Source organism: Rhopalosiphum maidis, chromosome 1, assembly GCF_003676215.2.
Source record: "Rhopalosiphum maidis isolate BTI-1 chromosome 1, ASM367621v3, whole genome shotgun sequence".
NCBI classification, from domain to species: Eukaryota; Metazoa; Arthropoda; class Insecta; order Hemiptera; family Aphididae; genus Rhopalosiphum; species Rhopalosiphum maidis.
Window position 1 is genome coordinate 37,856,212 of NC_040877.1, and position 18,992 is coordinate 37,875,203.

The window sequence follows — 18,992 nt, forward strand, 5'->3', positions numbered from 1 at the left end:
AACTATAGCTTCGAGTATTTAAGTTGGCGAAATCTTGGCCCACACTGAATCTTTTAATATCAATTATGGGCCGAACCATTGGTGCTTTGGGTAACCTTACGTTTGTGTTGTGCATAATCATATTTATATTTGCCGTTATGGGTATGCAGTTATTTGGAAAAAACTACACAGGTAATCTACAATGTTATCAAACACACAAATAAAAAAAAAAATACGAATTAAATTATATTTTTTCACAGAAAAAATGTATCTATTCAAAGACCACGAGCTTCCCCGGTGGAACTTCACCGATTTTTTGCACTCGTTTATGATAGTATTTCGCGTGTTATGTGGTGAATGGATCGAATCTATGTGGGACTGCTTACACGTCGGAGAACCAACCTGTATACCATTCTTCTTGGCTACCGTTGTTATCGGTAACCTTGTGGTATGTATAATTACTTACAAAACATAAATATGTTTTACTCAGGGGAAGTATTTAAAGTAACATTAAGATACAAATGGCGAGGTAGGTAGTAATTTTTTTAGGATTTTAAGGGTGTTATCATTACTCTCTAGAGTCTACAACCATCATCCATTCTCATTCGTCAACCGTGTTATGTCTCTAATGTGCATATTTTTATTACCGTCCCAATTATATGTAAAATTGAAAATCATTTTTGATCGTTATAAAAATTTAATAAATTATATTTGTAAGATAATCGTATAAAATAAATATTCATAATTTAATTTTTCCCATTATACTTTGCAAAATATTATTGATATTATATTAATATATTAATATTACTAGTATATATAGCCATAGGTACAATATACCAATACTATAAAATTATTATATATATATGAGGAATCTTTAATATGGTTAATATTACCGTTTAAAAATCAAAAAATATAACATAATTAATTGCAATTATAATCTAATATACTATTAGTTATTGCTTAGTTATTTTAAATTTCAATCATATGCTTTATAAATATAGCTATTAATTTTTATATTCATTATTTTGGTCACTTTTAGACTTAAGCTTGATAATTTTTTGAAAAACATCAGTATATTAAAATGATAAGTAAAAAAAAATTATGATGTGCAGGTTTTAAAAAATTAGCAATAAAAAAATTGAAAAATGCATTTGTTATAACATTTATAATTTCTTAAAAAAATGTTGGTATCCAAATAGTTGTCAGTAACAATCTTTTTTTAAATGGGGATTATAGGGATTTTAATTAGGGTGCAAAAACTCAAATTATATTTCTAATACTAGTGATACTATGACTAAAACATTAACTAAAATACCTACTATAGTACTATCTGTATCTAAAATATTTACTAGAATATTTCAAAATATAAATGTCCATTGCTTAGATAAATTATTAATTTCAGGTACTTAATCTCTTCTTGGCGTTGTTGTTGAGTAACTTTGGTTCGTCTAATTTATCGGTGCCTACGGCTGATAGTGACACAAACAAGATCACAGAAGCATTTGAACGTATAGGCCGATTCAATAAATGGATGAAAATGCATATAATGAACTTCCTCAAAGCACTCAGGGCGAAAATCACCAATCAGATATCGGTTCAAGCATCAGGTGAGAATTGCTTAAGCTAAATTCTAGCCTAAGGTCAACTTTCAATCCCAATTGAGTCACGAAATCACAATTATTTTTTTTTTTTTAATTTTCTTAACAAAACAGCAGAACCACATACATCCAATTTTTACTTTGAAAATAGTACTTAATATTTTTTGTTAAATAAATAATTATGAAAATACGGAACGATAGTTGTAAAGTCAACAAAATAATAATTATAATAACATGTGTATCTACTATTAATAACGAATAAACGAATAAACGCGTAAGTAGTAGGCACTAACAAAATAGATTTAAACGCGGTTTCTTGTAACCTATAGCATAATGTTTATATCATATATAGGATTCTATACCTACACATAACACGTAATGTAATACTGTAATATCTGTATAGTAGTATTATCAATAAAAAATGTGATTACTTATTTGTTACGTATGTGTATTCATCGCTTATAGGTCGAGATAGAGATATAGACTTGCCTGTTGATGAAACAATTGTAGACGTTATTGCGCCATTTAAAGACACCAAGGAGCCAGTGGAGATGACAATTGGTGACGGGATGGAATTCACGATTCCTGGTAATTTCATATAATTAAAATATAGAATCAGTAAGCCTGTATTATTTAAATATTTTTATTCTGTGTATATAGGTGATGTAAAACAAAAAATAAAAAAGAACCAAGTTGGGAATTCGATTGGTAATCATCAAGGGAACAAAGTTGGAAACGATTACAAAAAGGAAAGTTTCGACCTGGATAGTTTAAAGTAATAATAAATCGTGAATTTATAAAATTTAATAGTTTTGCTGTTTTAAAAATGAAATTTTTATTTAAATTATTAGCTATTAATACAATTAAAAGAGAACACATATTAATTTGTTTAATACAGTGCAATTAAAAATCAGGAACTCGCTCTGCTGTATAGGTATTGAGTGAAATCGAGTAGATAACTTTAAAAGATGTGTTAATCTTATAACTTCTATTTTAAGCAATAAAATTAAATTTTATATCAGAAATCATTCTCAAATTTAAAAATCAAAGCGTTTTTACTGCTCAAAAAAGCGATGACATAAATAAAGCACATACAAATTATTGTTAAATCAATACATTCATCACTCCACTCAAAATCTAAAATATTAATAATAATAATAAGTATGAGTTTTATTTTCAAACAGTTCTGAAAATTAAAACACTTAACTGAGAAATAAATAATATTTATTACTTAATGTTTTTTACATTTCAGATGCTAGCATATAATTAACTCGGCTGTTAGAACCGCTTCAGCCGGCTACACACCACGCTGTTTAGGGAAACAGCTCACTTTCTCTCTTTATTTCTTATGAAAATAATGAACAGATAAAAGAGAACCGAAACAAAGCACTGAGAATTTAAATTACTACATTTGTTCTGTAAGAAATACCATAAATGAATTACACGTGCACTGTTATTGGATGAAAAATAACGATGTTTTTCACCATGACTACTAGGGATCGAATTATTACATTTTTTTCGTGTGAATTTCAGTGGTTATTATTTTCTTTGCATTTAACGTGAATAATTTATATGTCTGTAAGCGTTTAATGAATTGAAAACACAATCAAAAAAAAAATGATTCGATAATCTAACGTTTCGATCCCTACCGTGTCAGATGTGATTTTTTTTACGCATGTTTGAATATTTCCATTGCACATGCACTTACAAAAGCCTGTGGTGTTGTTTTAGGTAGGTCTGTGAAAATGACACTGAAGAGCTTAAGTTATACTCGCTAAAGTATATTCACACTTAACTTATTGTATACATTATACTGAACGTCATTTTGGTAACCTAAACGATAAAAACAACTTATTTAGTATTTAAGCTCGACACGCTTTTCAATATTGTAACACTATACAGTTTTACTGGTAAAACAGTTTTGGCTAATAGATTGTAAAGTATAATACAATCAAAAATAATTATCTAAACACATAAAAACAATTCAGCAAACCAGGCTTTATTTGACAGACCTTTAACAAAAAAAAAAAAAAATATTATCTACATATAAATATATATATATATATATATATATATATAAATAATATAAACAATAATAATAAATACGCAGTTTAAAATAAAATGATCTGTGATATTTCTATATACGTCGTATCTGTGATTGAATTTTTATTTTATTTTCGCCCGTTTTTGTTTTGTTTGTATTTTGTTTTTTTTTTGTCTACGGACGAACACTTTTTCAAGAGAAAGTAAAATAATGTACATAACAAACGAATTTATTTGTAAAAATGTTTATTGATAATAATAATAAAAATAATTAAACTTGTATTAATGATTTATAATAAAATAATCTACTATGTAGAGAATATTCATTTTCGTTTTGGCTTGACCTTGTATTGCTTTATTTGGTCCTATATGTATAAATATATATATATATATATATATTTATTAATTTATTTATTTATATATACATACGTGTTTAAAATATGGGATTTAACATTGAACAAGCGATAACACCAAAATGAAAAGAAAGAAATAACATCAAGCGCTTTAGATAAATTTAATTTATAAATAATGAATAGATTTTAACATAGTTTTTAGATAAATTTGTTATAATCTGTTAAGTTTTTAGTTCAAGATTAAATGTGTTAGGTAGATTAGAGTTACCAAAATGACGTCGCTTTCGCTTTAAAAGCATTAAATAAATATCAGTTTTTGGAGAGAAAATAATATTTAAAAAAAATGAAGCGTAAATACTTAATAATATGACCTTTTTTTCTTAAAGAACAAAAGAACAAAAAAAAAAACGCTTGACTCAATCACTCGAAAAACGCACAAATTTTGTAACGATGCATTTTTATTGGAAAACAACCAATTAAACTCGTCCTAAACGCACTGTTATTTTTAGATTCAAAATTTGTACTACTGAAAAAATATTGAAAAATCGTTTTGTTACACTTTTGAATATTGTTGAAAGTTTTAAGATTTAGAAAATATTGTAAAAAATTGTTAATTGATGGATGATAAGTATTGTGTAAACACCCTCTTACCTATAATTTTTGCTTAAAGGGTTAACAAAATTATTGTTTTTACGCATACTTTTTAAGAGACGTTATTATTATTGTTTCGGGGTAAATTTATACTAAACAAATTAATAACCAAATTAATTTAATTATATTGTTATCTGCTGTATCTGAGACAAGGACAACGCTGAATAATGTAAACAAAATATGTATGCGACGTTTTTCGCACCGGCATGTCCTTCCCTCTTTGGCGGTACGAAAATTGTCGGATAATATTGCCTACCTACGGATATTTTTTAATAATGTACATTTCATATTTTGCAATAATTTGTTTGTCTCTTTAATAAAAAAAATTGAGAAAAAAAAGTGTTTTCCTTTAAACCCTCTATTTGAACCATACGTGGATTTTCATATATTATATTTACATGCATTATATGCGTTATGTATAATGTATAACATTTCCAATTTAGTGTCTATTTACAACCAATGTTGTTTATTTACGTATAGGAACTTCTAAACACGATAAAAATCACGAAACATTTGAATATTATACTCGCTACTCAGTGACATATAAACAATATTTATTGTTAATATTATAATTAAACGATATTCATGATACAATTAAATTATTATTAAACTGTTCGTCATTACAAACCATCATTAATTTAATGATTACAATTACCCAATTCTCTTTCCTATTTTTAACTTCAGATGTATACATTTGAAGCTCTTCTGTACTTCTGTAGCAAATCCTTGATATTCTGTTTTTGTTAACTATCGTATAAATTGCAATCACTATTTATAAATAATAAATATTAAATTTTTTTTTTTTAGATAATTTTAATATAAACTATACATAGTACAATAAGCAAAAGAATATTTTTATTTATATACAATGGTTTGTTGACGTGGGTGATGAATCATCCAGTTATGACACTTCAACGTAAGTTTATAAGTTATAGTGATTTAGAGGTTGGCGTATCTTTTGTCAATTTATGTTTCAAATTTGGCTAGAAATGTAATAAAAAGAGAAAGAAATGGATCTATGAGATCATGGAAGTTAATAATGATTTTTTTATATTAAAATACTTGTAATCTGTGTTTATTTAATTATTGTTTGACACTGGAGGTTCATACTAACAATTTAAATGGATAAATAATGAAAACAAAAATCAAGTCGCTATAGTTACATTATATGAATGTTATACATCAAACAAATATTTGTAATAGGTAACTAGTAATAGTCGCTACAGATTATTACAAACTTTTATTCTTATAAGCATCATTAAGAATTAACGAAATAAAAATCATCGATCATTTAGAGTATACTCGTATTTTCTATTTAGTATTGACCATGTTATCGTCCGATGATATCAAATGTTCTCTATGTCAAAATAAAAATAAAATGAAATGTAATAACTCAAAAAAACAGCAACAAACTTCTTCATTTGTGGCCAATTATGACTACAGTATGGCGTCTACTTCTACTGTTCAATATGAACGACCGCCCAGTCCAGAAGATACCAGTTGTACTCATATCAGGTAGGTAATAATAATTAGCGATAGTGCTTAATTGAATAGATAAAATTATACTATACATTTGGTTTTAGAAACATGACTTTTTTGAAAAATTCATATAAAAATGTTCCCGCGCCATCGAAACAGTTTCTTAGGGGGGTAAATTGTGCAGTAATCAAACTATTGAAAGAAATCGAAGAAAACCACAAATTATGTATTAAAAAAAGTCCAAATAGACAAGCTTCAAAACGACGACAACATAAATCATAATTGAAACATGACATTTTTCACATGTCATAAACATAATACATTAGTGAAATTTTTGAACAAACGAATACACCATTTTTTTTTTTAACAATGTTTATCATGTGAAAATGTTTCAATTAGTTTTTTCTTCAATAAAAAAAAAGAAGTTGAGTGTATTCACTCATTCAACAAATATTTTTACTAGCTGATTCTGAACTGTATTATTTGAGACAAATTAAATGCCTGTAGATTTATCCCCTCTTAAACTTCGTTAATATATGTAACACGCACATTTTTTTAGGTAGTTTTGACCGTATAAAAAACTGGTCAAAATTTATATCCAATCATAATAACATTTTATTTACTATAATCAATACACAATTAAAAAAATAATAATTTTTATTGAGTAAACTATATTATTTAAAATGTATGTGTTGAAAATAAAAAATACGTAATAAAATATAGAAAAGACACTACAAGGATCTTACTGAATTTATCGATGATTATTTTATGAAAATTGGTTGAAAACTGGTATATTTTAGAATTGTGTTATAATAATATATTATCCATTTTAAGATTTAATTTTACATAATAGATAATTATTAGTTATAGCTAATCGTGCATTACAGTTTCCGTGACAAATGAAATAATGCCAGTGTATTTATCTTTTCCCAAGCTTTATTAAATGTAAACCACACATATATACAATAATATTAGTTCTTCGACCAAATATAAAATATAAATCTATTATCAGTGGCGTATATAGAAATTAGAAATTAATTTCAGAGAAGAGTTAAAAAAAATCCATAATTAAATCCCAATTAATTATACAACAAAAATCAATGCCTATACCAACCATACATTTCACGGGTGGGGTTTAACCCTTTTTACGCCACTATCTATTATTATTTACAATTTTAATAACTATTATGATTTATGTGACCTATTGGTCACAACCATACATATTCAAAAAAATATTCGTTTTTCGTTAACAAATAAACCCCTTAGTGAGCCCTTGTTAAAAATGCAAAATTTAAAATTAGCTTATAGAGGTGCACACCCTCATCGATGTGCTAAATTTTGGAATCATTAGTGTAAGGTGTAACAAATTTGGCTGTGGATTGCTTAAACATACGCACATCGAAATGACCTATTATTATTAATATATAATATAGACAAATCACCAATTGAATATTATAATCAATTATAATGAATATGCACGCATAAAATAGAGTTTTCTCATTACTTTTGGTTTGTTTGTTACGATTCAAAAAGTATTAACTACAAAAAAATAAAACATCGTATTATTACTTTAATTATTATTTATATACTCAACGAGCATGTCTAAATATTTAGACTTTTTAAGCTATTTGTAGGTATTTAAAAAAATGTTATTAATTTATTAAAAAAAAATTGATACTTGTTTGTTATCGCTCCGCCACCGCGCCATATAATATTTATTACCTCTCCATCGGATGACCGTGCTTTGTATTATTATATCACTATACAACATGGTAAATAATAATAATAATAATAATACATTAAACATTATAAGTGAAACACTTATATATTATTCTTAACACATATCCAAAATTAAACAAGAAGTTAGAAATGACATCATATACAGAGTGTCCCGCGAGGATTTACCCGTTGCGATATCTCCTGAAATAATGGAGATATCATAATTCTGTTTTTTTAATAATAATCACAGGAACAAGAACTACAAATATTTCATGTTTAAATTTATTTTTATGTTTTGGCAAAAAAGTTAAAAAATGTATTTTTTTATTTAATTATTTAAAAAAAATTTAAGATAGCCATTTTGTAGAGTTTTTTTTCTGATATATTTTTAATATATGTATATTTGTTTATACTTTTAAACTATAGTTTAAAAAAAATTGAATTTAAGTCTGATTGATTACCATTAACTATTTATTAGTAATGAATCCAATAATAAATTTTAAAATTTTAATTTAAAAGTATGGTTATATTATTATCAGTTCGTATAACTAAAATATTACCAATATATATATAATTATACTCCCTGCAGATATAAAATAATATCATAGTAAATTATATAAGCCATGTAAGGTACTCTATAAAAAAACGGAGCTTTTTAAGCTTATTTTTACTACCTATTACATTTGAATATTTAAAGAACAAAAATCTAGAAAATCATATATTATTTAAAATATAATATAAATATAATTTTATATTATTCTGTTCAGTACTGATAACAAACTAAAAAGTTAGAAGCTTAGAAATCAGTTAACGATCGATTAATGTTAGCAAATATAATTATTAAAACAAATACGGATATCCCAAAAGTCCTTGATAGACCAATGAAACCACATAAATGATAAATAATTGTTTTTAGTGACAATGTATCCAAGTATCAATGCTTTTAACAAAATAAATTTATTTTATTATTTTTTTTTAACTGTTATAATTGTTTGAACATATTCATGTGAAAATATAATAGTATTCGTGTATTTTATATTAAAAACTTTACATTAATAAAATTACGAAATTTCAAAAATTATAAACATAATAGTAACAATAATACAAGTATTTTAACCTGGTGTGTATAAGCCGTGAAGTTTTGTTTAAGTAATTTAACTTCATTACTGGCTACAAAACACTATGCATAGGAAAAAAAATAACATCGTTAATAAACGCATAATATCACTTAATAATCGTTTTAAGCTCTCGTGTAAACCTTAAACACTACAAATTATTAAATATTTTTTAATATTTATATATCACAGCAGTTGGCCAATAGTAGTATTATAAGAGTGTTAAAAATGTTAAGTGAAAATCAAGAATATAACAATATTATTATTTAATAATATAAAGCCTCAATCGTAAATTTTGCCATATTAATCGTAATAAATATATTATAAATAATATCAATAATAATAATAACGTACAAAATACATTGTTTTCGCAATACGGACGTATCGTGTCGTGGATTAGACATCGGCGAGTCTTGAGCTTTTTGACGACGACCTCGAGTGAATGACAACCTTGTGACCGTTTTTGGTGACAAACCCATCGCTCTCGACCAACACGGCGGTTTCACGACCGTCTGGCGAAGCGGCCCCATCGCTCCGCTCGTCGTCCGCCGTCTGCTGTTTGGCGGCCGCCCTGTACTTGCGCCACGAGTTCTGTATGATTATTGCGCAATAAACCTCGCGCATGCGCCACAGAGATGAGCTGATGGGCTCGTACCCAGCCTCTTCGGGTCGCGTTTGCATCTCTCCGATCTCGGCTACGGTCTCGATGATGGGATTGCCTTTTCTCGCGAAGAAGTCCTTGGTCAACGCGTCTAGTATGTCTACACAATAGATTAGGTCTCCTTTGCATATGGGTATATCCATGGACACGATCTTGTACTTGTTTGGTTTGTGGATCTTCAATGGCGGTTCCAGAATGTCTAGGAAGTCTGACAGCTGGTCGTATCGAATGTACCTGGTACCATTGGGGTCGAAATGCTGCCATATCTCATAGTACATGTCGTAATCGTCGTCCGTGAGACCTTCCTGCACGTCCTCTGTGGCTTGTGAATAGTTTTCCAGGATGACCGCAATGTACATGTTTATGACAATGAGGAAGTTGATCACCAGGTACGAAAGCAAAAATGCCGTGCCCACAGCACTACTACCACAACTGCCCGTGATACCCATCTCTAAATTTGGCTTTTGGCAGTTTTCCTCGTTCGTAATACCATCCAGTACTGCGTCCCAACCGGACGACGTAGACAGCTGAAAGTATTGATTTAACCGATAAGCAACCTGATAGACTAGGTTTTGTCATTGTATACTAAAATATTATAGAAGCACTGGTTTTTTTTTTCTTTTTTTTTTTTTTTATCAAACACAGCATTGATAGTAGCTTACCATGAAAAGAAGTATCATCGATTGCCCGAAAGTACGGAAATTGTAATCTTCATCCAACCCTCCGTGGCTATCTACGTTCATAAAAAACGACATGCCAAATATAGCAAATATGAACATGACGAGAAACAGTAACAAACATATGTTGAATAACGCTGGAAGTGACATAGCTAAAGCGAACAATAGAGTCCTAATGCCTTTCGCTCCTTTTACCAAACGTAACACTCGGCCCACCTTAGCTACTCTGACCACTCGAAGGAGCGTTGGTGATACGAAATATTTGGATATCAAATCACTTAACACCAAACCTGTAAAAGTCCAACTATGTATTATAATAAGAAAAATACATGTAATGTAACATTATTTCAATACATAGTACATACCCGCTAAGGAAAGTATAACGACCACGAAGTCGAATAAGTTCCATGGCTCTTTAAAATAATAATATCGCAATGCGAATATTTTTAGTAGACATTCGGTTGAAAATATAGCGATAAATATTTGGTTAAGACGTTCTAATACATCTGTAAAAAGTTTGGTCTGTTGGTAATGGTCAAGTGTCATAGTCAACATGTTAAATCCGATGAACAACATGATTAGCATGTCGAACTTTTTGTCTGTTACGATTTGGAAGACGATGGATTGTGGCCTCCACTAAAATATATTTAAAAAATTGTATTTTAACTATTGTTATAGGTATGTAAAAACAATAAATTTATTATACAAATAGTGGAACTAACCCTAGGTCTTGGAATTGCTTTAAGTGGCTTTTTGGAACTCATTTTTTTCATAGCATTGTAATATTTCTTTTGGTCCTCCGTCATAAACATTTCAAGAGAAGCACCTGAAATCACATAATTCCATTCTAGATTAATTATATCTTATCACAGACAGTAGCTAAATGAAAGTAGGCTACTAAATTAATCATTATTAGCGTTAAAATATAGACATTAATTATAAAAAAAAAAAAATACACACAGTTATATATTATGAAATGTATAGTTATTTTAACCTGAACCAAACATATCGAACAACTTTGGTATTATTTTATAATTAATTCTATTTAAAAGTGAATAAGTTATAATTACATATTTTTTAACATTTTTTTTTTTTTATGTCCATAATTTGGAAAATAAATATATAAGAATTTATTGTTTTTTAAATGGTAACCCATACAATTATGAACTCTTCCCGATATTTCTTGGGTTACTTAAAAAAAATAACTAATACCAACATATTCTGTACATTTAAAATAATATAGTACCTGTTTTTTTCTTCTGTTCGTTGAAATTGTCGATGATCACACCAATAAATAAATTAAGAGTGAAAAATGAACCAAAAATAATAAAAAACACGAAATAAAAATACATATAATTATTGATTTCACGGATTGGCTGTTTCCCGTGCGTCTAAAAAAAAAAAAATTAATAATCGAGTTTTTTTAGACATTTATTATATCACAAATTAACAATAATATATATAAATATATGTGCGTGTGAGTGTGTGTGTGTGTTTGTGTATTTTATTATTTATTTATGTATTTTTATGCTCTTACGTCTCTAGAATCTACGGCATCTCTCATTATTTCCATCCATCCATTAAAAGTAGCCACTTGGAAAAGGCAAAGATACGCGTTCCCCACGTGATCGAAGTTCATTTTAGAATTTTCCCATTTGTACATCTCAGCTATACAGACGTTTTTGTCTGGTATAATCTCGTGATTCAAAGTTTTCCCGTCTTTTGGGTCGACACACTACAAAAACATAATATGGTGGGTGTTAAAAATATATACAAGAGTATTTTTTTTTTTTTTTTTTTAATAAAAAGACAACTTTTGTAATACCTTGTAATATTTTCCGGCGAAAAGTTGTACACCCATTATAGCAAAAATCAGCCAAAATATCAGACACACAAGTAACACGTTGAAAATACTAGGAATCGCCTGTACTAACGCGTTAACCACCACCTGGTATAATACAATAATGTAAATATAAATACGATAATAGTATATTATTAAAAGAGAAAAAAAGCTAATTAGAATAAAATGTTAGAATAGTAATGATCAAACATGCTTTACATAGTAATAAAATATAGTATAAACCGTAGTACCATGCATAGGATGTAAATCACACAGCATAAACTCGCAAGCCAAACGGTGCGAAACTACAATTAATAGCGCTAAGGGTATGCGGGTCTTCATCTAAGTAGAATGACAGCCAAGTTTATACAAGTAAATATAATCGTTTTCAATATCTGCGCACATCAAAATAACTATACCTAAATAATTCGTAATGGGCGCAGACCATATACACAATATAACTAGCTATACGTATACAAAACAACATAATAATATGTTGCCATACCTAATAATGATTTATGATCAAGAGTTCGTTAAAAATATGGTTTATATTATTACAAATTGATAAAAAAAAAAAAAAATAATAACAATGATATATATTCAACCTATTAATAATGTTTAAAAAAAATAAAATTAATTAATTTTTTCGAGCACTACAGTGTTGCGAAAATTTTACGAATTTTATAATAAAATATAACAGTATCACATCTAAATGTTCTAGTATAGCGTTTGGAGAAAAATACCGAAACTAAAATGTATAATTATATAATATTGTATAGATATAAACAATAAAAATAATACTGGAGTTTAAAACTGTATTTCATTATTATATATTGTCGATCACGTACCCTCATACCCTGCATTCTAGCCATAGCTCGCAGTGGCCGCAAAGCTCTTAGAGTTCGCATAGTTTTGAAAGCTTGGATTCCACTGGCTCCCAACAAGGCAGCAACAAAATTTATCAGAGAAACCTGTGTGAAGTAGAGCCATAGAATACGCATTACGACGGTAGAGCAAAAAAAAAAAAAAAAAAATTATTTAGCTGTGATTTCTTTGTATATAAGTATGTACGGGCATAGAAATAATAAGGTTTCTATATAATATTGAACATAGGGCATCCTCCAGTCGGCCTTTGTCGGTGATTTATAATAACTATTTGTTTAATAACACTCATAAACGAATCCAACGAGTCTTTATGGTATTATTACTGATTCGTTTAATAACAGCTATAGGAAGATCCCGACGGCCGATTTCGCAACGAAACAAATGCACACGCATACGCACACAAAATCGCATCCCAGGCAAAAAATCACTGCAAGTCAAATATTAATTTAACATCGTGTAGCAGCTGTTATGGCTTTGTATTTAGTTATTGTGGCCATATAAGAAAAAGTAGAACAAACGCATTATATATACATATATATATATATATTATATGTTTATGTTATATATATATATATATATTTATACACAATGAAAGAAAATAACACAGATAGTGAGTATATAAATATCCACATCACAAATTTTCCGACAGCTCGTACTTACTCTCATACCCTCCCAACGAGATACCGCTCTCAGGGGTCTTAAAGCCCGAAGAGTCCTCATTGACCTGAACGCTGGTATATCTGCCGCCCCAAACCATATCGCTGCCAAGTTAACTAATGACAACTACAAGATAATATTATAGTGTCCAATGAGTACGAAAACCATGGCGCAGAACGACGACGACAGTAATAATTTTCCTCTCGAAAATATGGCTCGAAGTTATTACACATTTTTTTTTTTTTTTTTCAAATCAATTTCGAAGAATATTAAAATATTAGTTGAAGTTTAGCGAGTACCTATGATAACTGCAATAAATCAATAAAAACGTTTTGTTTTACCATAACAATTATGAAGTCCAGCCAACACCAGGCGTTTGTAAAATAATTGCGGAAACCCAACGCCAACCATTTGATCAACATCTCCAAAAAAAATATAACTGTGAATATCCGATCCATGTAGTACAAAATGTCTTGTAGAACCGGACGATGCTGGAGGTGTACATCTTCTAGCGCCTACGGACATATTTTTTATACAAAAACAAATATATTTATTATAATTTAATTAACTGACATTTTTTCCGAATTCTAAATGCTCAATAAATAGTTTTTAAATAGAATAAATATTAAGTAATTGTTTTGAAAACATTTAAAAAAAATGTTAATTACTCAAACCAGTAAATTATTAAGCCCGATATCCAGTAAGTATTATGAGACTACTATCCCATTTAATTGGAATCAATAATGAAGATTTTATTATAATCGTAAGAATCATTTTTAAAAATGTTATTTGGTGTTAAAAAAAATGGATAACAAATTTTAATGCTTTGGGTGAATAAATTTAATCTACAAAAAATTAAATGAAAGATATGACAATGTTTACTGGAAAAATAATGAAAATATTGATTCTTGAACAAATAAATATATAATTTAATAAATTAACAATAAATATTTTATTATTGTTATTATTACTATTATAATATTACGATTATTAATTAAACTGTCAATAAAAGTAATTGATATAAATAAACATTTTTAGTTGTTTTTGTTATTAACTTAAAAATAAAGTATGAAATCTTTATTGCAATTTCAATTAATTAAATTTATACTAATATCGATCATATTTAAGTATATTCTTGTTCCAACTTTTTAATTTTTTAAGAATATTAGTTGAATTGATTTGTTCATGGTATAGAATTCGTCAAACCGTATTGATATACCGATAGAGTATTATTATGTATTATATCTAGTAAACAACGTGACATAGTAAATTTGTTTGTGTATTGTCAATTCCCTTTATTCCCATTGGTATTAAAATTATTAGTGTTATTTGTTGTATCGATTACAAAAATTAGGTCTCCCTGGACTATTTAAATAAGGTAATGTGCCAAATATGTCATTTTTATAATACATTCATGAGAAAGATTAAGCGTCTGCAGTATTCATATTATTTTATAGTAGTATTCTGTGTACTTACCAGCGCCAAACTGCTAAGCAAAATCATAGTAATCACAGCGGTTTCGAAATATTTGTTTTCTATAAGTTGAAATGTTTTCAGTCTGAGCTGTCCCCACCCTAACCAAAATGGCGTTTCATCATCGCCAGCCAGGAAGGGAAATTTTTTATAACAGTTCGGCGGAAAACAGTCTTCAGGATATTCTTCTTCCTCGAATACGTCTTCTACCATTTCGACAGGACCTTGTTCTTTGTATTCGTCGCCATTAATTTCTTCTGCGGCAATTCCGTCATTACCGCCTAAAACTAAAACAATATCGACTTTATTTCTAATACAATGTTTTAAGAGCCAAACACTACACACTGTTTTGGTTGATTTCGACGTCTTCTTTGCTAGGATCTTTTTTCTCTTCGGCATTGTGTAAGCTTCTTTTACTTCCTCTATGGCTCTCACTATCGTAAGGATCGTGCTCATGACTTCCGTAAGATTTAGTACTATTAAAACAATAAAGAAATTTTTATCCAATGTCTTTTTAAAAAAAAAAAACGTATATATAATGTCATTAGATTATTGTAGAGCTATATACATTTAAATTGTAAACATTTGGTAAATAATAACTTTTAACCTATTATAGAACACAGTAGAAGTTTTAACCATATTCAAAAAGAAAGTATGTTATGGAAATTAAATTTATTTTATTGATTTTTTTATTCTGTAAAATCTGTATAGCTGTATAATAAAAATTAGAATATTACCTTCTAGTGTCATATTCATATTTATCCTTTAGGTAATAATTCTCGTCAGTACTGCTTTGGTGCATTCCAAACGAATTATATGAACTACTCGTCGGTGGCTTTTTTTTCTTATTTTTTTCCCCGCGTATGAGTAACTCCATTCCATCGCCTATAGTCACATCTAGTTGTTCTTTTTTATTCCGATAAATGATTCCAGCATCCAGGAGTTCCTCTAAACGCAAAAATGAATATTTATGATTTTACACCGTACAAATAACACACGTTTAATATAAATAAGTATTTACCACTACTGTACACACTCATCTCCAACTAAATTATGTTGACCACTCTACTATACTATATTAATAACTTAAACGATTACATTACTTTTTTGATTGGTAAACAAATTAAAATATCATGTGTTAGACATAACGTAAATAGCACGAGAGTTAACCTACATTGTAATCCGAACTGGAGTCCATGTTATTGATTTTATCGTTACTCAAAGAGGTCGCGGGAGCGCTCATGGGACACGTCAACTTCCTTTAAATATAATAATATTAATAATAATATAATGTTTATATTTTGTTTCGTTTTTGACTTTTTTTTTAATAATCAAAAATGTACGTATAAATATTTTGGAAATTCACAAGGCAAATTTTTAGTAAAAATAAAACCTATACATTTTATATTTTATCCAGAGACATGCAGTGCATGTCTATATTCCATTTCTAAAAATCAGTTTTACCGTACCTACATTCAAAATACCACAGTATTACTAAAAGTCTACGGTAATTTTTTAAATTATAATTAAACTATTCTTCGTATTAAAAACAAGTCGATCTGTATTCACAATAATGTAAAATAATTTATTGTAAAACGTTTTAATAAATGTTTTTTTTAGTATATTATACATTATACGTATACACAAATATTAAATTATAAAACATAATAACTGTCCAACAATTTTAAGGTTTATATGTCCAATATAATTGAATTATTTTGAAATTGATAGTTGTCGATAGCAATAATTATTATAACATACGTAACAGTATTACTATTATAATTATAATTACAATACACCTATAACTAGGTTATATTATAATATTAAATACACTTTTTTCTTATCAAATTGATGTAAGAAAATAGCCTATATTTTATAGATCAATATCACTAATGATGAATGATAATAATGAATCAGTAAGGACCGACAATTAATTTTTGGTGTGTATGAATAAGCAAAAAATGAAATACTAATAAAAACCAATTATCATGGTTTGTTAAGCGTTTTTAGTATTTTATGTTATTTAAGTATTTAAAAATTTTTGTTTTATGTAAATGTAATACAGACACATAAAATGAAATATGTCAAATCATCAGATATTTAAAATTGAAATTCTGATCTTTTATTTTATTTTCTCTCGATTACTCGATCCGGAGCTTCAGTCAAAAAGTTTTCGATAGCATGTGCTTACTATGAGATTAAAAACAAAATATTATTGGCTTATTTCACAGTAAAGTTTACGTTGCGAAAACCGTATCGCAAAAAGTAAAACGATGTAGTTGCAATTAAAATAACGTAACTTAAATAATGACCGGTTGAAAATTTGAAATATTTAAAACTTTTGGTTGAAGTATTTTCATTTTTCAAGCATTTGTGCATTAAAAATATAAAACTTCAAAAGTTTCAAAATCCTTACAGTATAGAATGTATTTAGCTCTGTCGACCGTGACGCGAATCTAATCGAGACATATAAATCGATATTATATTATTACGTATAAGTAGGTGTATAAAACGTCATTATAAATATTCTAATAGGTGGGACTACCTTTCTCGCACTTTATTCATAAAAATACTGTTATTGAAACCGTTTTCCCTTTATTCTATTGAATTCTCTACAGACGTTTACTCAGAATAGTTTTTTCTAATTGATTTTTCACCAGCAGTACGCAATTTTTATTATTATTGTAACAATTATTCTGCCATCAGTGTGTCGTCCATTAAGAGAAAATGTCGCCGATAATTGCCATTATGGGCATAAAACACGCCAAATACGGTTTTCAATAAATCCACCGCCGCCGGTTCGGCCGCGCGACGATAAACATTACGGGGGGGAAAAAAAAACCTAAAGGACGAAACGGACGCTGTGGCAGGACGCTCGCCCACAACGTCGTTGACAATATCGCGTCAAACGAAAACAACCGGCGCGATAATCGAGACGACGACGGCGGCGATGACGGCCGAACCGGCATGAGCATGGCAACGTTGCGCGGACGCCTGAACACCGCGATGAACGTCTGCCGCCTGTTCGCGCTGGGACTGGAGCCGAACGGTGCGGTGGCCGTCGTCGCGGACGCGCTGATCTTACTGGCCAACCTGGCGTACAGCGCGTACGGATATCACCACGTGACGTTCATAGTGCAGCAGCGGATGCCGTTCATATGGGACATCACGACGGTGATGAGCGTGGCCAAGGTGTTCACGTACCTGCTGACGCCGCCGGTGATGTTGATCATGTGGGAGTACAACAAGCGGTCGCTGTCGGACGTGATGCGCGCGCTGGACAGCGCCATGACCGAGACGGCCGCGGCCGCGCCGTTGACGCCGTTCGTCAGGTACTCGGCCGAGTGGATGTGCGTGTCCATACTGATCGAGTACGCCGCGTACACCATGTTCCACGTGGACACCGACTTCGCGTATTTCACGACCACCGAATACGCAATGATAGCCGTGTACAACGTGTGGACGATGGTGCCGCTGCTGATGTACACGTTCCTGCTGGACACGATCCGGACGGCCGTCCGGGACATCAACGGCCGGCTGACCACCGTGGCCGATTGGCGGACGTACCGCGGCCGGTGGGACGACCTCAGGCGCGCGGCCGTCCATCTGGCCCGCGACCTGTTCGGCGTCACCATCGTCGTGTTCATCGTGCGCACGATCGCCGAGATCGTGTTCTTCGGGTTCTCGCTGTACATGTTCGGCGTGAAGAACGACGACCGGCACGCGGTTCGTATAATCGTTGATTCCCTCAACGGGTACGTTCAGCGTCACCTGGATGTACGAGATCATCCGCATGACGAAAAACTGCAAACTAGAGGTGAGAACGGTTCCGGTGTCACTGACGATACGACACCACCCGTAT

General features: G+C 29.9%; 3 protein-coding genes across 9 annotated transcripts in view; 2 read left to right on the forward strand and 1 right to left on the reverse strand.

Annotated features, from left to right (window-relative positions):
* Positions 1-2,995, forward strand: part of LOC113549486 (sodium channel protein para-like) — a 62,363-nt gene extending 59,368 nt beyond the window's left edge. For 2 of the 4 annotated variants that reach the window (XM_026950807.1, XM_026950809.1), the window contains exons 20-25: positions 9-171; positions 240-427; positions 1,382-1,586; positions 2,043-2,165; positions 2,238-2,352; positions 2,830-2,995. In XM_026950807.1, the coding sequence (XP_026806608.1) occupies positions 9-171; positions 240-427; positions 1,382-1,586; positions 2,043-2,165; positions 2,238-2,352; positions 2,830-2,836 (801 nt within the window). In that variant the 3' untranslated portion in view covers positions 2,837-2,995. Of the gene's footprint in view, positions 1-8; positions 172-239; positions 428-1,381; positions 1,587-2,042; positions 2,166-2,237; positions 2,357-2,829 lie in introns of those variants that run through there. The other 2 variants (XM_026950810.1, XM_026950811.1) reach the window with 1 other exon arrangement.
* Positions 2,996-5,951: 2,956 nt separating this feature from the next.
* Positions 5,952-6,385, forward strand: LOC113549488. The gene is made up of 2 exons (XM_026950816.1): positions 5,952-6,139; positions 6,208-6,385. Exons 1-2 carry the CDS (start codon positions 5,952-5,954, stop codon positions 6,383-6,385), a joined length of 366 nt encoding a protein of 121 aa, XP_026806617.1.
* Positions 6,386-9,230: 2,845 nt separating this feature from the next.
* Positions 9,231-16,311, reverse strand: LOC113549487 (sodium channel protein para-like). Of its 4 annotated transcripts, none has more exons than XM_026950813.1 (13): positions 16,152-16,311; positions 15,868-16,078; positions 15,476-15,606; positions 15,134-15,417; positions 13,999-14,172; positions 13,661-13,783; positions 12,101-12,223; positions 11,813-12,010; positions 11,522-11,666; positions 10,998-11,101; positions 10,641-10,911; positions 10,261-10,565; positions 9,231-10,125 (listed from the first exon to the last, which is right to left on the reverse strand). In XM_026950813.1, the coding sequence occupies exons 1-13, from the start codon at positions 16,168-16,170 to the stop codon at positions 9,334-9,336; spliced, it is 2,880 nt and encodes a 959-aa protein (XP_026806614.1). In that variant the 5' UTR covers positions 16,171-16,311; the 3' UTR covers positions 9,231-9,333. The 4 variants fall into 4 exon arrangements, with proteins under 4 accessions (XP_026806614.1, XP_026806613.1, XP_026806615.1 ...); XM_026950812.1 differs by lacking the exon at positions 13,661-13,783 and adding an exon at positions 12,964-13,086 and having other exon boundaries at positions 9,334-10,125; XM_026950814.1 differs by lacking the exon at positions 13,661-13,783 and adding an exon at positions 12,964-13,086 and having other exon boundaries at positions 9,334-10,125; positions 15,134-15,411; positions 16,152-16,170.
* Between the last annotated feature and the right edge of the window lie 2,681 nt (positions 16,312-18,992).